Genomic DNA, 24,009 nt, shown 5'->3' with positions numbered 1-24,009 from the left:
AATCCAGTAGGAATTTCCAGAGATAACAATACGGCCTTTTCACATGACGTCATGCATCTTCCGTTCTGCCGCGAAGCAGTGTATCGTTACTTCCGCTAGCACTCCAGTTCATAAGGTGGCGGTAATGGACCTATAAGCTGGTTTGCCAATCGCCAGTAAAACTCAAGAAGAAGAAGTTACTTCCTCTAGTGCCTCAGAATGGAGTTTACCAAGTCCCTTGCACATCTGCCACAAATACGGCTAGATGATGTACAACGTCTTGCAGACAAATTTTCACTAATGACAAGATCAAAGCTAGAGAAAGGATACAAATTCTTCGTTGAACAGTACCTGTTTGATTATGAAGGTTAGTGTTTTGTTTTCTTTTTGTGTTAGCGAAGGTGCTAGGATAAGTACTTGAATAAGTTACGTGTTCTGTCAGTTTTTTTTCACTGTTGTTAAATTCCAGCACGACGGCAAAACGGAAGTTATTCTTCTTGTTTGTTGCAAGACGGATGTTATGATACACTGCTCTGCGAAAAGGCAGAAGTTAAGTGACGTCATTGTGAAAAGGGCCTATGCTCAGCATGTGATGTCTCACTGGTTTACGAAGAACAAAATGTGAATGAATGGGCACGCCATCTTCCTTTTATACCCGTATGCACAGGGCGGAGACTGGCATGCCATTCATTGGCTTTTAAAAAGTACAATCAGAGATGATAGGTTCTCAAGTTAAAACCCCATTCTGTCGACACAACGTCAAGAGACCGACAGAAAGGGAAGTGTACAGTTTTCAGTTTGATAGCTATTTTAAAGAAAATAATCATAATCAATGTGTCTGCGGTTTACTCTACATCAGGACTTGCCACAATATGACTGATGTGAATGAATGCCAAAGTTGTCACAACAAACATAAGAAGCAATAAAGATGCCGCATAGCCAAAATCATTAACTACACAAGATAAACAATATTTCTCACATTGAGCACATTTCTGTACATCACAGAAAAAAAATGATTCACTGCCTCAACACCAAAGTGAATTACTGACTACTGATTACTGACAATTCAAACCTCCAGACTTACAGTATGCATATTATTTTGTTTAACATAATGCCGAACATTGCAAGCACTGATTAATTTTGTCCCATTAGTGAGGTGTGAAGGTTCAGCAGCGCATCTCTCGCGTGGGCGATTCCAAGCGTCCTGTTATAATTATAACAGACAAATGAGAGGAGTCAATTTATTACGTCATTTTATTACGTATCTTTACCAAAATCCTCATCATTTATAACCTACATTTACTTTATCAAGCAAAACAGAGCAAAAGAAATCATTGTCTTATGCAGACCTCCATTTCTATCCACTAAAACCCCCAGATTTAATACAATGCAGCTTTTGAGAGCCTCTCCTGACTGTTCATGTTATAATTTACAGTCCTTTTACAATGTAATAATACGACTAAAAACTACATGAAAAGATGAAACGAGTATCATGGAGCACAGCACGGCCATAAACATTGAACTGAGCAGGCCGTAGTCTAATATAAAGAACCCTGCACTAGAGAGAAACAAAGATCAAAGAGAAGAGGTGATGGAGATGATATTATGAAAGGGTCTACAAAAACATAATAATTTATTATTATCCAGAATTCCTTTGTATTTTTGTGTGTCTCTTCATGATTCCTTTGATACAGAACTTTTAAGGGGTCACGTATATGAAGCGTATGAAAGAATCCTTTAAGGTTTTATAGAACCAGAGTGTGGCAGGAACGTTACTAAGGCCACATTTACACAATGGAAAACAGAAATGTTTTTCCTTTGCTTTTTTTAAAAGTTTCATGTAAGCATTGCAACATTGTCAAAACAATCTTGCTGCGTCCCAATTCACCTACTTATACTATGCACTAAAAGTATGTACTGTTTTTGTTATGGAAAAGTATATACATTTTAGTGTGTAGCAAAACTGGGACATACTAACAGGAAACGGAAGTGGCCATTAACTGTCACACACATCAAAATACAGCTCTTATTTTCCATTTTAGTATTTATCCACTCATTGTTTCATATCTAATGTTAACTCCATAGTTATATTTAATAATTTAGTGATGCATCAGTTGTTTAATTTTATTAAACTCCGCCTACTCGCGTGAGTTGTGGGTAATATTAGCCGTTAGAGTGTGCATCATTCTGCACTTCGAATTTCTTGTAGTAGACCATCCGGGAATCTTTAGAATACTCTTTTTAACATGCTACAATTTGAGACATACTAATTCTATTTTCTAATACTATTTATGGAATACAAATTGGCACGGATTCGCATAAACGACTGAAAACACTGTATTATGCATGCCAGGCCAGTAGATGGTGATGTTAAGAATTATGAATAAAAGTAAATAATTATGTTGAGAAGCACAAACACACAGTCGTTTGGGGATACTCACGCATGCCAACAGGCTGAACACGTAAAATGAGCATGACATCAGCATTTTCACAAGTCACATTTTCACAGGTTTTCAGTTTACACAGAGACGTCACTGCTGTTGTTTTCAAAAACTCACCGTTTGAGACCCATTTTTAAAAGTTTGTGTTTTCAGTGCCTTATAACACAGTTGTCATGTAACAGCCACAATGTATCAAAAGTTTTTAGTTTTCAGCTGAAAACGTTGTTGTATGAACGGCCCCCCTCCTAATTAGGCCTACATTTTTCACCTGTGTAACAGTACAGTTTGTATTAGCTTGTATTAATTAGCATGACAACAGCATAACTGCTCTTATGTGACATTGTACTGAACATGAGTAATCTGGAGTAAAAAGTCAAATAAACCTCCCCTCTGTCTCTTATACATAGTCTTGGAAAGTCCCATTCATTTAAGCAAATTAAGTTCTGACAGTTTATTTCTAATAATGAACTACTTAAAACACCTTTACTGATTCAAATCCCTGAACAAATTTTGCTTGTGAAAATTTTTGTGAAATTGTACAGTTTGATTCATTATGTTTCTGACTTTCGAGAAAAACTGTGTTGTGTTGTGTTATATTAGTTGTATTTAATGCGAATTATCTGTTAAAATGTAATCCTTAATTGAGATCCTCATTAGTTTTGAGCCAGATACCGCTACATATCGCAAAATACTATTTATATAGTCTGACAGTAATTTAAAGTAATGCTTCCATAAACTGCTATAGTGTAATTATCTTCTGTTTGTTACAAATGTGACTTAACAGCTCTATTTAACAAAGAGATCCAAAAGCAAGCAAAAGCATTATAATGCCTGCCTTCTGAAAACAATGACTCACTCGATACATGACAAGGAAAAGCAGCATTAAACAAAAACCAAACTGGTGCATAGAGCGGGTGTATCCCTGTATGTGTGCGAGTTTGTTTATAGCGTGCGTGTTTGCGCAGTTAGTACCAGTGAGAGCACACGTGTAGCGACTGAGGGGGAATGAACAGACCTCAACCCCTGAGGAGAATAGCAGCACTCCAACTGAGTATCACACCAGCTATCAACCCTCATCATCTCAGGCCCTCAGTGGTGAGAAAACACACAGCTGCGGCCAGCATTTACATCTCTAGTAAGATACTAAACACCACTTTAACCAGTCACACAATACCCCACAATAATGGAGTGTTCCTTTTCTGATGTTTACAACCAAATGGCTCTGTCTCACAACCTGGCGAACAAACGTGAAGGCTGTCACAGATTGTAGTCGGCTAGAATTCCTTTTGAAAACACAGTATGAAGCAGTACTCCGTGCAGGTTTTGGGGATTTAGGTAAATGCATATGGCGGAAGGATGGAAGGAATGACTGGCCATATGGAAAGTCACAATCAAATAAAAGGCACAAAAACTACTTCTACATCACTAAATTAAATCTAAAATGCACATTTGTGACATTTACAGTGTTAACTCAAGTGTGCATAAAGTCACACTTCCTTGCTTCCCTTGAAGCACACACATGCTCCTTGGAATATTCTAAAGTCATGCTGAGATAACACATATCATCAGGTTTTACACAAACTTGCGGTGTTTATGCCATCTCGAGTAAAATATAGCAAAAAGAAAACATCCTGACACTCAAACTGTTATGTGGATAATATAATTTGTTATGAAAATGTTATATTAAGTAATAAAACAGAAGCATGTCTTTAAGGGACATCACAAAACATCAGCTGAGATACAGTCTGTTTTGAATCCTTACTAGTACTGTAGGAAATAAACATATTATTACAGATAACCAACACATCATGAGTGCATCACATTACAGAAGTTTGGACTGTGGCTGAACATCTGATGCATAAGGCACACTTTCTTGGAAACACTTCAGCACGTTCAAAGTCGTCATCTGATTGGTTGAATTCCACAGAATTTCCGGAAGACGTAGATTGCTTGCTTTACCTGTCAGTCATATGGCCTCTTGCGACCAATGAAAGCGGCCAAAATCCCAGACCAAAGTTCCCAGACCTTCAATATGTTCAGCTACGCAAAACTACTGAAGAGTAAACTAAGACCTTGTCTACACCGGATGCGAGTGGGGCGATGCGACTTGACAAAAGACAGTACAACCTATTAAGAACAAGGCATATGTCACGCCGCATCCAGTGCGGACAGAATTTCGGATTATAATGGTCTCGCATCCGGGTAGACATGGTGTCACAGTTAGGGTGCAAAGAGCTGTCTGGACCTTCAGACCAACTTTCTCTGCAACTCTTTCAGTCATACACAGATAGAGAGTAGCTTACAAAAGCAGTGAAACTGCTCACTCCACAGCTTAACATCCAGAACTTCACCATAAACAACAATCAATACCTTAACGTCTTTACAAACCTACAACAAAGATAACAAATACACAGACTTTAAGGCTCACAGGTCTGAGCCCATTACTCTGTGGTCCAGAGAGGTGAAATGCACACCTTCCAGAATATCAAGCCATAGGTGAAACGAAGCATCTTGCAGATACTCACGGTTTTGAAGTCCTGGTGGCTGCACTCCTGGCCCTGGAAACGGCAGTAAAGCATCATCTCCTTCAGGTCGTGACCCACTCGCTCTGTGAACTCCAGCATGCTGAAGGCCTTGGGCCGGTAGTTAGTGAAGTTGGATTTCTCTGTGAGGAAGGCCAACACGTGAGGCTCGGCCAGGTGCGGATCGGGAATCTGCAGGTGCACGTCCAGCAAGGCCAACAGCTCCCCGGCGTGGTAGAGGTCATTCTGCGTGAGCCGTGTAAAACGGTAGGCGTTGAGATTACAGACGGTGACGGCAGGAAAGACCAGGCTCCCAGAAACCACAGCGTCCACGCTGGTGACTTGAGGGTAGGACAGGAAGTAGGCCAGACGCTCTGCGCTCTCCAGGACCAGCAGCACCAGACTGGCCAGCAGGGCGGCGCCCCAAAGAAGCCGGCGTGAAGCAGAGCGATGGGAGGAGGAAGAGTAGGGGAAGATGAAGCGTAAACCGTGCAGTGTGCTTCTGTGGGTGAACGACTGCCAAGACGACGGGCCTCCCATGCTCCTGCTCTCTGTCTCACGACTGGCTTCGCTTCCACAGCTCTCCTTCAGGTCCATCGCTGACACGCACACACCTGCGGGGAGATCAGCACACAGCATTTGTCAGTCCAAGGCACCTTCTGGCATCTTATTCTGTCCGTATTTCACCTCATTAGAGTTTCACAGCCACATCAATAATATATCACGAAATACAGTGTTTCCTCAAACAGCAGGTTTGACACAAACATGGAGAGACACCGTGGCACTGTAAGGCGCTGTGAAAAATGTAAGCTGAACGTCGACACCAGGCGAGAGAGCGGATTATGTAATGTGAACCCCACTGACCGCTGTAAAATGGTTTTGGAGAAAGAACGAGAAATGGATGGATGGAGACAAGGAAGGATGAAAGGTGTGGTTATTTCAAGAAATACAAACCAAGGTAAACACACCCCCTGAAACCATAGCCAAACTGTCTCCTGACCAATCAGAAACAGAGGGTCCATTGAACACTACAGGTCAGAGCTGTTCCTATAAATAAATATCAGAGTAGTCCAGAGAGCACACACACAGCAGATAACGGTGTGAAGGATGAGCAGAAGAGATCTTGCTCCAGTTAAGCAGTGTAAGAGGGTGGAGATGGAGTGGAAGATGCTGCCCAAGGGTCTCCCTCCTCCTCCTCCTTCAGATCAGCCCTCCAAATGACAGGATCCTCCTCTCTCTCCATCACCAGCCTCTTTTTTTTCATCTAACAGCCCCTCTCCATCACACCATCTGTCTCTCTCGCTCTCTTCAAATGTCTCTCTAACTTTCTTACTTGTTTGTGAGATGTTTGGAAACTGGCTGAAGCTAACACAGCAAATATTTCACAGAGAATAAGAGGGAAAAATAAATATCTCATCCCCTTTTAAATAAATAAATAAATAAGACATGCACGTGCAAACACACACACGGTCAACGGACATCCAATGGCAATTCTAAGCACCTCACGTGCAGCCTAACGACACAACATCCCGTCGTGCATGAGTGCCTGCCCTGTGTGTGGGTGAGAGAGACAGCGAGAGAGAGACAGGGAGGCGGGTCGTAGAAGATGCTGTCTGTCTTTAATCCCGGGTCCACGGAGTGCGCGAGCGCGAGTTTCTCCCAGTCCCGGCGCTTTCCGCTCTAGTCCGCCCCGACCAACATCACGCGCTTGTTTTCTGCTCCTCTCCACGCACGCCGACAGCAAACAACAGCTGAACCGGTACAGATGTGAGCTAAGTCTAGAGGGAGAGAGAGAGGCTTTAGGGGATGCTTACTGAATCCCAGTCTGCGCCGTATTCCCTCTCTCGCGCTCTCTGTGCTCTCTTGCCGCGTGCGCTCATACTCCACTCCTCTCGGCGCAGAGGCTGATGGATGCTACAAGAAGCAGATTGTGAGTAACGAATAGAAAAAGAAGGGAAAACTCACAAAAAGGAGAGGGGGGGCAGAGCGAGAAAGAGAGGAGAAAAAGAGGGAGGGGATGTCGACAGTTTTGTTCAGATGACAGATACTGTATTTCGTGCCCGGCGGGCAGCGATCGTCACACGGCAACGTGTAATATTATAAACCGCGCGTGTGTGTGTGTGTGTGTGTGTGTGTGTGTGTGTGTGTGTGTGTGTGTGTGTGTGTGTGTGTGTGTGTGTGTGTGTGTGTGTGTGTGTGTGGTGTGTGTGTGTGTGTGTGTGTGTGTGTGTGTGTGTGTGTGTGTGTGTGTGTGTGTGTGTGTGTGTGTGTGTGTGTGTGTGTGTGTGTGTGAGGAGAAACGTGTTTCTGTGTAATGCTTGCGTCTGCACAACATTCAAGTCACAAGCGGTTGGGGTGGGGGACAGAGAAAATCAAAGAGAGCGAGAGAGAGAGAGAGATAGGATCAAGGGGGGGAGAGAAAGAGAGAGAGAGAAGCTACAAGTGTGTGTCGTAATGCAAGCAGACAGGAATGAAGAGGACAAGAGAGGGAGAGCAAGTGAAGCTGTGAGATGAAAAATAAGATGACAGCGAGAGAAAAATTTGGAGGAATACAAGGATTTGCCACAAGGGGATAACGTTTAAATACATTTTTAAAAAATATTTTAAAAAAACATAATTCCTCCTTCAACTTGCTACAATACTTTGGGCATTTATTTCTCGTCTGCAAGGGTGTAACTTTGGTTTGAGAAGTGGGGGGACACAAAAATGGGGGAAAATGTTTTTGATTTGAATCCTGTCACAAATTCAAAATACCTATGTTTTGCGTTGTTTTTGATGGTTTAAATTGATTAAACCATGAAACCAAAAGGTGTTTTTATTGTGTAGCAAAAGTGGATGTTCATGAAGGGGGGAAATGCGAGTATTGACTGAGAAATGGAGGAAAACATGGCTTGTAAACCTGAATCTGCCGTCGGAAGGAGACGAACAGGATGACTTTCTAAAATGCTTAGCGAGGTTTAACGTACCTAAACAACGACCAGGAAAGCCCACGTTTCTGTCAAGCCTTGTCATAAACACTAACTGCTGTTAAAATAACGAGTCCTTATTAAACGAAAAAAGTAATAAATCACGCGTTACGCGTTTCTTCCCTATAGAAGTCCATTACAAGGAAACAGCTTAACATAGCCTACCGAAACAACGACCACGTAATAACAATTTTCTATTAAATTCAAATTAAAACCACGTGATTGAAAACAATCTTTCAGTGATCTATTTTTAGAGTGTGCACGCGACGCGCGCATGGACAGGCAGGCAGACTCTCTGTGTCCTGCTCGGTCCTATACTTCTCCGTGGAGATGACGGCGTGTGGTTAAAAAATCATTACAAACCAATTTGAAAGTGAGGGGGACACGAACGGGATTTTGAAAAGTGAGGGGGACATGTCCCCCCTGTCCCCAGTGGAAATTAAGTCCCTGCTCGTCTGACAGTCATGCAGGGAGACTTCTGAACTGACATCCTCTGCACTTGCTCTTCCGACACATTTTTCACGCCTCATCTGGCTGGAGCTGCCAGAGCGCATTAGGAGAGCAGAGCCTCAAGAACTGGACGCTTCCTTGAGCTCTGTTCACCTCTCATAAACCTCCACACGACTGCCATATGAAAAAACAAAGTTTCTGTGTTACAATAGACCATAAACAACTTTTTTAGGTGGAGCAAATGTTTTCAGACCCGCTTACTCTGTCTATTTCATTGCCCTTGACACCTATTTTATTTTCCACTCCTCTCTCTTTCTACCTCATCAGTCTTTTTCCCACACTCTTTCATTTCCCCATTCCAGTCCCCTGATTTTCTCATCCGTTTCGGCCCAGCGTACGCAGACGTGAGGAACCGAGCAAGAGAACGAGCAGAGGTAATTTATGAACCCCTGCAAATACATTTACACAGAATGAGTGGACGGTACTCACACACACAGCTCCGATTCTAGGTGGAATATGCGCACAGATCAATAGGCAGCTGGAAGTTATATGAAGCCATGACCGCCTGTAATGTTTGGCAAGAGAAAAGACACACGTATGCCTTACCTGAAGGAAAATACCTACTGCCATATGGTTTAAAAATGAAATATACTGACATTATCCGTCTTATTTAATCCATGGTCAGGAGCAGTGGCTACTGTTTTCATGATGTGTGAAATGACTAAAAAAATATTGTGGTTGCCAGAAATGAAATAAAACATTGGGGGACAGTGTTTCGGGCATTAAAGGGATAGTTCACCCAAAAATGAAAATTCTGTTATCATTGATTCACCCTCTTGTCATTTCAAACCTTTATGACTTTCTTTCTTTCTTTCGAACACAAAAAATATATTTTGAAAAATGTTGGTAACCGGCACCCATTCACTTGCATTGGTTTTGTGTTCATACAATAGAAGTGAATGGGTGCCGGCATTGTCCGGTTACCAACATTTTACCAATCTTTTTGTGTTCTGCGAAGTATCACTTTAAGGGATGGAAATTTGGTATATCAACCATACCCATAAAAATATACAAATAGTAAAATGAATCATATCTACACACATTCAGCTATTTTCTTCAATTAGCTATAGGACAAAGCTAACAAAAAAGCTTTAAAACAATCCCTAGAAGTTCATCAGACTTGTCTGGCATATCCAGTATTTTCTTTGAGAGAAACGTTCATATCCAAGTCATCCAGAGATCTGGAGCATGCAGCATTGCAACAGGCCCTGCAGGATAATGATTTAAACCAGGATTAACCACATAACGCTTCCTATGACGGCTATAAATTTTAAACTAGTATAAATCCTAAATTCTAGTATTTCTAACTGACCAATTTTGGGAGATTTGGTGCATTTAAATGGCAGGATAGAGGCTCAGGTGTTGAAGGCAGTACAATCAATGCTGAAGACTTGGGCAATTGATCACTGAAGTGACTCAATATATAACAATGACTGCCTTTTAAAACTGACAAGGAGACCTTACACTGATTAAATCTGGCTTCCTTTCAAGTGTCGATTAATTAATTAAGGCAATTCACCTAGTCCTAAAGAAAAAGGTCAGAATGGAATTTGTGAAGTAATGTCTTTAAGGACTGAAGCTAAAGACTATGCAGAAGCACATTAGACACAGTAATGACTCGCAAAACGTGTTTCAATGGGACTCGGATTATTAGTGCTTACGTCGCCCCCTAGCGACAAATTCGGGAGCTGCAGAACGCGTTCACTCCAGATGCTGTAATCACAATAGTGGAACTCAACCTTTCTAACAAAAAACCTTTTGAAATGCGTTGTAAAAATCACAAAATGAAAAATAATTAGCATAATTGAATGCTTGTTTCATCCCGTTTTAAATAATGTTCAGTCACCCCCCTTCAAGTCTGTCGATGTCCTCTAATAAACTTTGGCGCTGTGAGAAACACAGATCTAGAGCAGTGGTTCTTAAATATTTTCATTGCAAGGCCCCCTTTGTGTGGGGTGCATCCCTTTGTGCCCTCAGACAAGCACACATGTCATTTAAAGCCAGTCACTCACCAGCATCTCTGTGACACTCACTGATACTGCTGACAGCTGTAGGTTCTCCAGACTGTTGATGACTTAATGAAGCAACTGAGACAAGACCCCTGTGCCCTGTTAATTCCAATAATGAGCAAAGTTTAAACATAGATTACTCATCCTCTGGGTCCTGGATGAAACTCACATTAGTTCTCCAAGTAACAAGAGACATCTGTGACATGCTGACAGATAACATTTAACACACTGTCTTTGTTCTGAGCTCCGTCCTGACACAGTAGTGTACTTTAGGCTGTGTCATGTTGTCCAATTAACTCAAGAACAGCTTTATTAAGGTTTTGAACATACCCATGAAATGCCGCTAGTTCGAATGAAAAGCTGAAATGCTGCATTTATAGCCACTGATATACCAGATTAAAATAATATATGCAATACAGGCATGTACAAATACAGTTCTGCATACTTTACTGTTTTTTTCCCCCCCATTTACAGATACATTCTCAATTTCTCAGCAAGCTAGTAAACAGAAACCAATTTTATATTCTGCTCTGCAATTTGCTAATCTGCAACAACCATATATGATCCCCAACTAATTGATCTTACCTTCCTGTAACCTAAAGGAAGAGAGAGGACAGATTGAATATTTAACCAATTCATTATCATACACAAGCCAATATGTCAGGGAAGACTGAATAAGTAATCACGCTACCACAGCTTTTTAATGCCTTGCAATTAATAAACCTCACCTACGAAATCAATAATACAATTAGCGACACACTGTTGTGACAGCAAGACCAAGAATGCATTAGTACAGAGCAATTCATGAAGTATTAAAATGACTAGAGACGAGTACAAATGTAAAAGGTTGAAGATATAAAGTAACGCTAACCACTCAAGAAGTCTTCCAGTAACCCATGGGAAAGCTTTTAAACAGCGTGAACAAACCCCATTATGGCAGCCACTCCGCTCGCACATCAAAAATGACTCATTATGCCATTCGAGTCCTTTAAGAGTGAATCCAGCTGGCAAATTTCATTCTTAATGGCTGATTGAAATTCATAAGAAAACTTGCTGTTTTGATTAGCTGTTTTCAGCATGAAATGGACATTGATCTGTGCAGACATGTTCTCTACACTTGTACAATACAAAAGCATGTCGCATTTGTCAGCAAGACACAACCACTCAGGAAGAGAACACTTGTTTACAGGTCTCATTGGGTATTTATTGCTTCAAATTATGCATTGGACAAGTGATTTATGTACATATTTACAAAGGTTTACACAAAACCTGAACAAAAGTGATGAAGCATTTGATTAGCGGGTGTTGTTTTCATATGTTGTGTTCATAAGTGTGTGGTTACAGTATGTATTAATAACAGACATGGTCTACTGCTTACACTGTATTTAAAGTGACGGCGTGTTTAAAGTACTCCACCATATGACTCCACAGGTAACTCCCCGAGCAGCTCATCTAGATCATCTTTGGAAGAGAAACATATGCAAACATATAAATACTTAAACCATCTTGTCAAAGAAATTGCTAAACTGATCAATAGCATGCCATCCAATGTAAAAGAAAACCCACTATCCCTAAGCTTAATACAGCCTTAAGCTTTTTTGTCAATTGTGTTAATTTTGTATTAATCTAATACGTGTTAATATAATCTGAAATGTTCGAATGTTAAATTCAAATTACATGAAAAATGCATGACTGAAAAGTATCCAGGGTGAGTGATAACTGATAAGAAATCATCATCTCAAATTATATTAAAATGGCTTGCATTAAACATCCAATTGAAATACTTCAACACACATGCAAGTGCACTCGATCACAAACACAAACCTGTGTCCCATGGTGTGTCCTCTGTTGGGCCAGACTCTTTCTGTGCTTGACAGAGCTCATTAGAGACAGCTGCAGTATGATCTACACCAGCATCAGCCCTCTTTAACTCAACAGCTTTCTCACCCTCATCATCATCATAATCAAAGTGGAGCTCCATCTGACAGACTGGGCCCCCCGCGGGCTTGGCGGGTTCGCAACAAGACGCAAGCTCCTGTGTGCACACACCACAGCAGCAGCAAAACGAACACAAATAAGACAAAATTACAAATAGTAATTACAAAACTGAGCAACAATTTGGAAGTCAAGAATCTGCTCAAAGCTTCGACCTATACACTGGAGACCACCATGTTAGGTTAATAAAAAAACAATTATGATAACTGGAGAAAGACCTTATTCCAAGGATGTCTTCTTTAAATACACCGAAAGCCATAACTCACCAGTGAAGGGTGGGATATCTGAGAGTTGTGTAGGACTCCGTCAGGTGGATAAATCCTGAGAAGGTTATTGGGCGTGACGTTCAAGTAGTGATTTCGATGTGATGGTGAAAACACGCCCACCTTTGAAAGCAGAAAAGAGAACAAGAAATAAAAAAATATGCACAGAAGTTCATGAGCCAGCTCCCAAAACTGGAATTACACTACACTGGGGAAGCCCACCTTAATAGGGTGCCACGTATTTACACAAATCTATACATGCTTGATACAGAAAATGTGACCAAGCGAGCCAAGCCAAAACGATCAGTCGCGTTTAAATCAATAAATCACTCGCTACTTGAGTGATAAAGTTTGACACATGCCGCTCGCTCAGAATACAAACACGGTTGAAAAAAAACAAGAAACCACCACAGAAGCACTACAAGTGCATCTCTAATAGCACCACTTTACAGCACCTAGAAATCCAACTTTCACATTTACCCTGACTGCACGTTTGTGCATGAATTTATTCATTTACTTATTCTTTATATACACTGTATATATTCTATCTTTAATATACTGTATACATATGAAGTAGCCTAGAAGATACATATATAAATGAATAAAACAGAAACAAAGTTCTTTGTCTAAGGACTTAATCTGTTGATATTTTTCATTTAACTGTAACTTGTACTTCATAAAACTATGGTTAGCAGGTTGACTTGTAGGCCTAACTAACTACAGTATACAATTATAACTTAATTACAATATAGAGACGTTTCAGTGGCTACAACATAATCAAATGAGGCCTAAACTTAGCTTCTGGTAGACCTCCACAAAGAATCAATGACTGTCGAGTAGTTGTAATTCAATTTAATACACTTAAAATACAAAAAGTTTAATATACGTATAAATTAAACATAATATAAATTGTTATATTACTAGCCACTAGCAAGACCAATCACAGACCGGCAGTTAACTTGGGGCCAGGTGTGTGTGCCCGATGAAACCATCTATTTTTATTTAAGAGGGTATCTCGCTTGTTACAACGAAATCAAATGACTAATTGCCCACCCCTATTGTAAACAGTATTGAAATATTAATGTCTAAAAGAGTTACTTGTTTGAGTAATAACACAGCTCCTGTCTTGAGCTCGCCTTGTCTCTCTTCCATCAAGCGCCGATGAACAGTGCCCTGCATCTCACCTTTAGAGATGGAAAAAAGAACGTGGATGAAACTAAAAAAAGACTTGGGCACAGTCAATAACCGGCTGATTTCAGATTCAGAACAGAAAGAGTTTATATGTGTTAGAGAGATATGGTCATAACACCACGACACGAATCTTTTAGCATTTCTAATGTGAAAACTAATCAGCATCAAAGCAACATTTAGGTGCACCTAAAATACAGCTTTAATACAGCGTACAAAAACAGCACAAATACAAAGAGAGACGGTGCAACCACAAGTGTACACTTAGATTTTTTAGCAGTACCTGTGGGGTCTCTAAAAACAGCTTTGGCATCTGCATGCGTATGTGTGATGCTCTTCAACACAACAGCCATGTTAGGAACCTTATTCTTAGCCAGCTGCCTGAGCGCAGCCTGCAGGGAGAAGTGTGAGAGAAACAGAACAAGTCACACAAAAGTACCAGAGCAAAACAAGAGAATGAGAGAAAAAACATAAGTTACAGTCACAGCCTCAAGGCCACTGGTAATGAATCAAGTGAAAAGCTAATCAGCACTTGTCAGCCTAATGAATATTTAACACACGTTTGCCATTAGCAGAGAATAGTTATGACACACTGGGCAAAACACATTAAAATGACATTTATAATGACTTTAAGGTGACTGATGACAATGCTGATTAAGTTTGTGTTAATCACTAAGAGATTCGAGCGTCTTCATTAGTCCTGGACGGTATTAAATAATATCCAAATATTTATTTTCAGATCCAGATTAAAAAATACATCTACGGGCCAATAAAGATGACACTAGTATAACGCTCAGAGAAGCCCATTTAAATACACAGCATGCTGCGAAATTAAAGCGGCTCACCTTGCGGAGTACCATGACAACACTGTAGGAGTGCAGGAAGCAAGAGGGGTTCCTCTCGTCCAATCCCATTTCAGCCTTCATAACTGCCCACGGACCCCTGCTGAATTCATCTTCTTCACTCCCTTGAGAGCTTGAGACCTGTTGAGATGAAACGGACAAAACACCATTATGAGAATCAGTGTCTCGGTGTGTGCGAGCATAAGATGGACAAAATCTTGGATTGGGAACAAACACCACATCGGAATGCACAACTATAAACCATTAGTAAAGGCCATTTACTGTAGTTTAGTGCAGAATGTAAAAGATGACGTATAGTATGCATTCACCTCACTTCGTAGACGAGCAACGGCTCCGTGTGCGGGGGTCTGAGGAACTGACACAACAATGTCATCGAGGCTCCGCTCACTAACCTGCAAGCCCGTAATAAAAACAAACGATACAACGTTGCTGCTTTGTTCACATTGTGAAAAACCATGACAATCTCTTAATTCAAGCAGAAAGAATAATAAACAAATAATTCAAAAATGGTTTTAAAGTGCAGCATTTTCGCAGTACACAATATAATGTATCAGAGAATTGTCAAAGGGATAGACCACCCAAAAATTCAAATTCTTTCATTATTAACTCACCTTCACGTCATTTTAAACGTGTATGACTCTCTTCTGTAGAACACAAAATAAGATATTTTGAAGAATGTTGGTAACCCAACAACACTGGCCCCCATTGACTTCCATTGTATGAACACAAAACCACAGAAAGAAAATATCTTCTCGTGTTTCACAGAAGAAACAGTCATACAGGTTTTGAATGACAAATGGGTGAAAACATAACAGAGTTATTATTTTTGGGTGAACTAGCCCTTTAAGTAGTGGTTAGCCTACCTGTTGTGGTAATGCACCTGCGGGGCCAGGGAAGCGACGCATTTTAGCTCGTGTCACACTGCTCTGTGGTCTCTGAGGCGTCTTATTGGCAGCAGACACCAGCTGGACCAGGTGATTGGTCAGGACGGGCGTATTGAGCTGTCGAGGTGTAAGTGTGGGAGAGGGATCAGGATTGGACACTGAGTGGAAGAGAGAACCCCTGGGCTGCAGGGGGGTCCTCGGTGCTGAAGGACCAGCCCACCCTTGAGGCGACACAACTGAGGGTTTAGGAGTGACAGGTCTGGGAAACTGCGAGACCGGTGTCGCTGGACCCCGCATGAGCCTTGGAATCTGCATTGGGGTAGTAGGGGTAGACATATGTGTGGGCCCTTGCGCAGTGGATGAGGGGTTGATTAAGTGTCGTGGCATTGCTGACACTGAGGAACTAAAACTGTGAGAGGACACCGCCAGCGCTGCTCCACTAGATGCTGACGGTCTCAGTCGTTTAGCGGGTGAAATGATATATAAGGGCAAGTCTGACGCTGAATTCTTCTGTGGCTGAGAAACAATTTGAGAAACGCTTTCATCCAGTTCATCCAGATCCACATCCCAGTCATCAAAATCATCCAGAGCTGGAAGGTCTCTCTGCATGACACTGAGAGATGATGGGGGTGGGGGGTTTGTTTGGATAGAGGAGGAGGGCTGCAGAGACCATGCTGGTGCTCGGAGAGAGGAAACAGAGGATGATACAGAGCGATGGCCAGGGATGGAGAGGTCGCTTGAAGTTTTCACAGGACCACGTGTTGGGGCACAGAGAGATGCTGATGTACTTCCCCCAGGGTCGGATGATGGGTTAGCATCTTTTAAGAATGCAGAAGCAGAGGCAGATGTGGACTCTGACGCACATGACCAATCAGCTTCAAGCAAATCCTAACAGTGGGTAAAAAAGCATGAAGACCAATGCAAAAATAAGTGCATAAGGAATACAAATGCTGAATGTCATAGCCTTCATTTTACTAAACGGATGTCTTCGTTAGCTCGGTAAGTCATGGGTTTGATTCCTAGAGAGCAAACAAACTGATAACATGTGGCCTATAAAGCGTCTTTTTATCAAAGTTTCTTAATTCCAAAACCATAACAAACGTGCTCTGCGTAAACTTAACACATTGACAATATACAGACTGCTTTGAAAGTTATACGAGACAAATAGAACCCAAACCTCGTCATCAAACTGTTCTCCGACGTTGAACAAGCCCGTCCACTGATTACAAGCCTGTATCAATCAACAGAGAGTATTTAACATTAAAACCACATTAATTCGCCTTAATGATCATCATTCTATGAAAACATGTCCAATATATCCAATATAAATCCAAAATATATCAACTGACTGCAATGTTTTTGACAAGCAGGCTAATGTGGAATCTTACCGCGGCTGTCATGTCTGTTCTGTTAATCATGAATGCAGATGTAAAACATTAATCGTTGTTAACGTTTTCTTTTAATTACAAACGTATATATGAAAACAAACAAACAACCAAAAATACTGCACTGAAACGTATTTTCACCTCTCGGCGGCGCAGATGGCGTATGTGACGTGTGCATGTGACGTATATTTAAGGGCGTGTTTAACATCGGTACAGTAGCGCCATCTACTGGATACTCTTGTCTCAATGTAAACGAGTTGTTCAAAACTTTACAGACTGGTGTAACGACTTGATTGTTACTTTTGAACTGCGTTTTGAACAATTGTTCGATATTAACCATATTAAACGTTATACTGCCTCCTTAAGATGAATTGTATATCTGTAAAATGCTTTTTATTTGCATAAATGTGAAAGCACTCATTTATAGAAATTATTTAACATGCATCAGTGTGGAGGGGGGCATTAATACGTGACATATACATATAAAGATCTATAAAGAAATTATGAGACCAATTTTTCTCAATTCTTTCTTGAGGAGGCATCCTAGCACAGGATACTGTCACACTACCACAAGCATTAAAGTCTTCTTCCACAATTAAAATTAATAGATGCTAACACTATGACATGTAACAAAAACACTTTGAAAAAATCTCAGAAAATGTAGTTTTAGTATTTAATCACATTTCATTAGTGATCTTTCTTGGGTCCATATGCATAATCCAGAATAAGATCAAAAAGTGTAGAAGCTACAACTACCATGTTTCAAGTAAGACCATTAAACTGGTGAAGCTGGTTTGTCCAGTAGGGATGGTACATATCGAAGTGTTCTTTCATTATGTTCTTGTTCTGTCAGCTGAAGGCAATACAGGTGAGTGTCTCTTTCTTTTATGTTCAGTTTTTTTACATGTACAGTATGCTATGTGTAGTAATTTACACATATCCAGAGATGTCTGTAGTGGTGGCGAGATGAAGCCCCGTGAAGAATTGATGCTTTTCAGCCAAGTGGTTCACAAAAGGGTTCATTTCTCGAGGCTTCATTTGCTCACAATACCACCTGGTGGCCAAAGAGTGTAAAACAAGCAGATACATTACAGATGTGCCTGGTGTGGTCTCTGATACACTTTATTTTGCGCCAGTTAAGGCTTAGAAATAACAATATCTATTTCCACATAGACTAATCTATTTATATTAATATAATGTGTATTTTCTGGTGGTATGTGAGTCATTCTATAATTAGGGGTACATTTCATACCAACCTATAAGTGAAGAAATCAGTGTGTTTTTTTGCTAAATATTCTACTTGTTTCCATTATATATCACTGGAATGTGCAAAATTCATTAATTGGCAAGCTTAAGCTCAAATGATAACTTAAATATTTAAATCAAAATAAACATCTGATTCATTATTTTGTCAAATGTGTTACAGACAAAAGTTGTGTCATAGAAGACATGAATGAAATACTAAGCATTTGATAAAACATTTGTTTGCAAGTTCTTTAGTCTATTCTTCAGTTTGTTTGTGGTTGTTTGTCTAACTGCTTTGAAAATATGAATTTTGAGCTGGATAATTGATATTCTGTGGGATAGTATCATCAAGGATGATTTTTGTTTTCGACATTAATCCACATTACTTTGAATTTAGAGTTATTCAACATTATTATGTCAGACCTTGCTCTCTAAAAATGTCCCCCATCATTTTTATTACAGTTCAGCCAACATTTAAACAAATTATGGCACAAAAATCCCATGTAACACAGTTGACAACAAAGTAACACAGTTGACGGGAAGCATTAGGAAAAGAAGAGAGAAACCTTTATGATAAAAACTTTATTTTGATAACAAATCTACAATCTGTCAGATGCAATTAAGGCATGCCATTAAGGCATGCCAGGCATCTCGTTGTTTCTTTAAATATACAGCCCTTTTCTCAGGATCAGCATCACGCCGAGCCCTGTACTGGCGCTGCTTCTCGGCAGCAGATAACCTCATCTCTCTAGACCAGAAATGACTCTGTTTTGAAATAGTGTATAGCATAATTGATAGGGCTAAAATTACATATGTCATCAGGAAACTGTCATTTCAAATCACTGAAACATATCAAAATGATCCATGAAATTATTGTTTGTTAATATGAGTAGGCTATAGGGGTAGAATGGAAAATATCTATAATGATGTCGTTAAGTCTAGCTAGAGTGTAAGGATTTATTTAGTGTATGGATAATATTGTTGAGTTAATCCCTGTATCATTCAAAATTTTAATAACAATAGTTAAAAAAACGTTTCAGATCAGCTGACTTCTTCCCTGATAAGTATAACTCAAATCATGCATTTATGTAATTACTACCTTATTACACTTTTATATATTATCATTTAATTTCTGTGTAGTATCAATTTAATCAAGTTAATGTTTTTTAATCAATGGACTTAATAAGCATAAACCCAGTAAACCCTTACAACATTGTCAACTGTGTTATTCCCTGTCAACTGTGTTACACTTGATGGGTAACATAGTTGACAGGTAACATAGTTGACATTTCCTCCATTGTAGGCCCATTTTAGGCCCTACAGACCTTAAACATGTCACCATATGACCTTGATCAACTTATATTTCTATGTACTTTCTTTACATTTTGTTGATTATAACATCTAAGGTAAATACACAAGAAAATGTTGATAACATAGTTGATGAACAATTAATCCACTCCATATGCAGACAATCATTTTGATGAAATATTGAAGAGGAGGAGTTGAAATTTACCACACTGTTTTCAGAATTCCTCCCAAAAAGGGCGTGGCATTACACATTGTTGCTTATTTGAATTTGGAGCAAACCATTGCTGATTTATAGGGGTTATATAAATGGGTAACATACTGTAGTTGACAACGATTTCTCGGACACACACAAAGTGAATAATTTTATGTTTATTAAGGATTCAACTAGTTTTAAAAACACCTTTATCATGTTTTAATGATTATTTTGAACAAATAATGCTGAAAATAATATACACAAACATGTCATAGGGTTAATTTTGAAGAGCAAACTTGAAATGTATGAAATCGGACAGCACAAAAAAATTCCAGTATATAATTTGCATTTTTTGCTAAATAAATTAAAGAACTTGCTAACTTTCTTTATTAAAAGAAAGAGAAATATCACCTAATATAAAATTGGTCATTGCTTGAAATGAATATTTAGTCAAATTGATAAATACACCCCATGGACATACGTATGTACCCGTAATTATAGAATCACTCATATAATGATTGTATAACATAACTGTGTAATAAACGTATTGGCCTGAAATGAATGGGGCTATCAAATGTGTGTAAATCAATTATTTGGTCATAATAAGCAGAAGGGGCAATATTATTTTTCTCAAACTGGAAAGTGTCTGGGCTCAACTGGGCAGAGGGCAGTGAACGTGCTTGTGTAACTTGGTTTATATGGCTGTCAAAATGTCGCGGCAAGATTCAAACCGCATACTGAACCACTCAGGCGGAAGCAAGGCTTCAAACGCCTTCCATATCTAGCTTCCGTTATCCCTCGGGCTGCTGGAAGGAAAACGGAAGCTAGACATCAACGTTAATAGCGCTGTCAATATGGATTTTTCTTAAGTGTTCTTAGGTTACATTCATGCTAATATGGCAGCACTGTCAGCTGAAGGTTATACAGGTGAGTGTCTCTTTATGTCCATAAAAATTATTTAAGCTTTTTTTATGTCTTGTGACATGTATGCAGATGTTTGTGTAGTAAATACATAGTCCAGGGATATCTGTTCATATTTCAAGTTGCTGACTTTTTAAATACTTGAATAAAAATTATTAGATTTTTGTTTTTCTCCATTACAGTTGGTAATAATAAACCTTTTTATTGTAATGTAAAAAGGTATTATATTATAAACACTTTGAAATGACTGCAACACTATGGATAACTTAAAACCTACTGAGCTGTCTAAATGTCATTTCAGTACACCATGCTTAAACATGCCAACATAATTTTGGGGTGATGCCCCAAAACTGTTTTTAGGTAGGCAGCACACTGGGTTTTTAATTTTGACGTTCAGTTACATTTCTTATTAAATGACAGCTTATGCATTGATTGAAGTCATGCAATAACTTATTTCAGCAAGAACTGAAACCAAACATGTGCTTATACAAACACTGACGAGTCCAACCACATCTGCTATTTGAAAATCAGACGTGTGCTGTAAAATATGCTGTGACTTGTTTATCAAGACTTTTTTCTCAACGTTTGGCTTTTATGTGGCTCTACTACAAACATGTTCACATTAAATAACGTTCAATAAAGCCAAATTTCACCCCTCTCCTTAATGTTGATGAGTAATAAAAATGTTCTATTTCTTATATCTGAAGGCATTGATCCGGTACTAGACCTGGGAACTGCACTTCTCAAAAAGTAGGTTTCTTTTTCTTAGGGTTATGGCTATCACTTGTATGTTTGTTCTGTTGTTCTTCATTACTTTGGACATCTCAACCCTCTCTCCCAGCTCCATCTATGTGCAGGTTTGTCGCACTGGAGACTGCGATGCTGAGGTAACCCGGAGTCAGCTGGGTGCAGTGGAGTTGAGTAACCCTAACCATGAACGTCTTGTACAGTGTTTGCAGCAAAGATATGATGAGTTGGATGGAAATGTACGGCTGCAGATGTAAGTTAGTGCTTAGACGAGTTGATCGCTATAAACATTGCTGTGCTCACAAATGCTCACTGGATGACATCGTGTCAACTCAGTGAGCGTCGTGCATCGTGCATGTTGTTTTGTGTTAGGATGTTGAACAACCCTGCTCTTCAACTTACTAAAGACTTCTTTAACGAAGTGGCCCGTGGGGTTTTCTCTGATGGGAAGTTCAACTGGGGCAGGGTGGCGGCACTTTTCTACTTTGCACATAAACTTGTCATCAAGGTGAAGACACACGTGACCTGCTCAGTATCATATTATTGCAGTTCATTGTTTTGATTTGATGTATCTAACATTCTCACTCCTTTGGTCACAGGCTATTTTAACAAAGAATCCTGAAATCATTAGAAGTATTATCAGCTGGACCATGTCCTTCATTCAGGATCATGTGATTAACTGGATCAGGGAAGAGGGTGGATGGGTAGGTCACTTCCTCACACAATCAGTTCCTTAAACTTCTAAAGAGTACAGAGTGTTTCAGAATCAACGTGGCATTGTCACACAGACCTGTATTATCTAGGCATATTTATATTTAATATATGTGTAATATTAAGCTGCACCAGTCATGATTACTCGCAGTGCATAGATGACCCTGTGTTATTAATTTTGAGCAGTTGTTATCAGGGAATAACCAACCTTGGAATGCCAAAACTGTCTAATCAAAACCAAGTATTCCAAAGCGCTGTGTAATAAGGATTGCCTTATTATCTCACCGAAATGGACACATGATTGTCAGCAAAAAAGAATCATTTTAGAGGCAGATAGTTTATATTTTCATTTACAACGGATTTTGAAAACAGATATTTTTCAATTTATGCTGTTAAAATAATAAACTTGTCAGTTCCTAATTGCTCTCACTCTGTCAATCGCAAGCATACCCTTTTTCTCTCAGGGGGGAATTCTCTCTTACTCCGGGACCCCCACATGGCAGATCATCGGGGTCCTCCTTGCAGGATGTCTTGCCACTTTCCTGGTGATTTGCAAAACTTGAAGGCGCACAGAAAAGTACAAGGAATTTGAGGTGAACCAGTTTAGCAAAAGAGAACGAAAAGAGGGAAGAGACCAGAGGAATGGACAGTTTGACTAAAAACAAAATGGTGTTTTAAGATCTTTCATATTCTGTTATTTTTTCTATATTCAATCATGAAGGTGTAGGGTTAAACCTCTCAAGCATAAATGTAGTGTTTGCAACTTTTGGTAAGGAATACAATAACACAGTCAACCAATCACTCAGCATTATGGTCTTGTTAGTCTCCTCTGTACTATATTTTTATTGCTGGTAAATCAAAAAACCCACTTTGCTACCCTTGTCTCTTTTTTATACATTGTTTATATATTGGATAAAGGTTTTAGGCTTTTCATCAATTCTTTTTTTGACAGTGCCTTGGCCTTTTACAAGACACCACTCTTTTTCTGTCAATTGTGTACCCTGATGAAGTCCATGCACATCTTATCTTGTAAAATGCAAAATAAAACTGTTTTTATTCATTTCAATTTATTTAAGAGTAACAGATTCTGATCTTTTAACTGTATGGGGACTGGACAGGGATTATCTTAATCCAGGACTAGGCTTTAGTTGAATTAGGACATTTAAGTATAATTTTTACAAATAAACATGTTTTACTTTTCTATCACTTTCTACATCATTCTATAATTTTGGAAAGAAATGCATGTACAACATAATTTACTACAATACCTTAAAGATTTCTTAAAATGCCAACCATTGAATAATCTCTTGGATCTAATCTTTACACATTTTTTATGGTACCAAATGCATTAAAACCTTATTCACAAACATGCTGGGCTGCGTTTCCCCAAAACATTGTAAGCCTACGTTGATTGTAGCTCCATTGGTAACAATGGTTCTAAAATCAATTTAAGGTTACGATGCTTTTGGGAAACGCAGCCCTGAAAGGATCTTTAACCAAGGCAGAGAATAAAAAAACAGAAAGTGCAAGGTTGACCCTGTTGCTATGGAAGATGTCAAAAAAATGAAAGCTTACAAAATGCCCAGTGATCCTCTACATTGCCATATATAAATGTTCTTTTACCACGTCCTCCCTCTCTCAAAAGAAACAAGTTTCTTAATATGGGGAGACATAAATTAGGGAAATACTGAACACATCGGAAACAACATTAAATGTTATCAATTTATATACCAAGAATACGAATTCTCAATGGCATGTTGAATAAGATGGGTTAATGATGACAATACAGTGATGTGGGCCCTTTACGCAGAATGCATTTGTACCAAACTTAGCACAGTGAAACCACGGATTCTCAACTGTACATTCAAACCAATGAGAA

The 24,009-nt window shown here is 39.5% G+C and overlaps 3 protein-coding genes across 6 annotated transcripts in view; 1 reads left to right on the top strand and 2 right to left on the bottom strand.

Moving 5' to 3' along the window:
* Positions 1 to 6,876, bottom strand: part of asic2 (acid-sensing (proton-gated) ion channel 2) — a 330,404-nt gene extending 323,528 nt beyond the window's left edge. Inside the window, exons 1-2 of one of the 3 annotated variants that reach the window (XM_057347073.1) lie at positions 6,444 to 6,876; positions 4,946 to 5,556 (exon numbers count right to left, since the gene is read on the bottom strand). In XM_057347073.1, the coding sequence (XP_057203056.1) occupies positions 4,946 to 5,539 (594 nt within the window). In that variant the 5' untranslated portion in view covers positions 5,540 to 5,556; positions 6,444 to 6,876. Of the gene's footprint in view, positions 1 to 4,945; positions 5,557 to 5,910; positions 5,939 to 6,443 lie in introns of those variants that run through there. The other 2 variants (XM_057347074.1, XM_057347072.1) reach the window with 2 other exon arrangements.
* A 4,741-nt stretch (positions 6,877 to 11,617) lies between these two features.
* On the bottom strand, positions 11,618 to 17,161 carry hrob (homologous recombination factor with OB-fold). Its single transcript, XM_057346153.1, has 10 exons — positions 17,009 to 17,161; positions 16,798 to 16,851; positions 15,600 to 16,508; positions 15,045 to 15,128; positions 14,719 to 14,856; positions 14,157 to 14,265; positions 13,784 to 13,869; positions 12,689 to 12,808; positions 12,252 to 12,462; positions 11,618 to 11,888 (listed from the first exon to the last, which is right to left on the bottom strand). The coding sequence occupies exons 1-10, from the start codon at positions 17,036 to 17,038 to the stop codon at positions 11,830 to 11,832; spliced, it is 1,800 nt and encodes a 599-aa protein (XP_057202136.1). The 5' UTR covers positions 17,039 to 17,161; the 3' UTR covers positions 11,618 to 11,829.
* Positions 17,162 to 17,820: 659 nt separating this feature from the next.
* Positions 17,821 to 23,893, top strand: LOC130561915 (apoptosis regulator BAX-like). 2 transcript variants are annotated; one of them, XM_057346575.1, is made up of 7 exons: positions 17,823 to 17,873; positions 20,622 to 20,678; positions 21,380 to 21,422; positions 21,514 to 21,672; positions 21,792 to 21,927; positions 22,019 to 22,123; positions 22,595 to 23,893. In XM_057346575.1, exons 2-7 carry the CDS (start codon positions 20,648 to 20,650, stop codon positions 22,691 to 22,693), a joined length of 573 nt encoding a protein of 190 aa, XP_057202558.1. In that variant the 5' UTR covers positions 17,823 to 17,873; positions 20,622 to 20,647; the 3' UTR covers positions 22,694 to 23,893. The 2 variants fall into 2 exon arrangements, with proteins under 2 accessions (XP_057202559.1, XP_057202558.1); XM_057346576.1 differs by lacking the exons at positions 20,622 to 20,678; positions 21,380 to 21,422 and having other exon boundaries at positions 17,821 to 17,873; positions 21,530 to 21,672.
* The last annotated feature ends 116 nt before the right edge of the window (positions 23,894 to 24,009 follow it).

This window comes from Triplophysa rosa, linkage group LG11 (assembly GCF_024868665.1).
Source record: "Triplophysa rosa linkage group LG11, Trosa_1v2, whole genome shotgun sequence".
NCBI lineage: Eukaryota > Metazoa > Chordata > Actinopteri > Cypriniformes > Nemacheilidae > Triplophysa > Triplophysa rosa.
Note: the sequence above shows the minus strand (reverse complement) of the source record. Positions and strands in the feature narration are given on the sequence as shown.

Coding starts and splice junctions, on each gene's coding strand:
- LOC130561915 (XM_057346575.1), top strand. CDS start 20,648: ATGGCAGCACTGTCAGCTGAAGGTTATACAG. Junction 20,679..21,379: donor GTCAGCTGAAGGTTATACAG/GTGAGTGTCTCT, acceptor TTATATCTGAAG/GCATTGATCCGGTACTAGAC. Junction 21,673..21,791: donor GGAAATGTACGGCTGCAGAT/GTAAGTTAGTGC, acceptor GTTTTGTGTTAG/GATGTTGAACAACCCTGCTC.
- hrob (XM_057346153.1), bottom strand. CDS start 17,038: ATGATTAACAGAACAGACATGACAGCCGCG. Junction 15,129..15,599: donor CAGGTGCATTACCACAACAG/GTAGGCTAACCA, acceptor ACGGGCTTGCAG/GTTAGTGAGCGGAGCCTCGA. Junction 14,857..15,044: donor TTGCTCGTCTACGAAGTGAG/GTGAATGCATAC, acceptor TCATCTCAACAG/GTCTCAAGCTCTCAAGGGAG.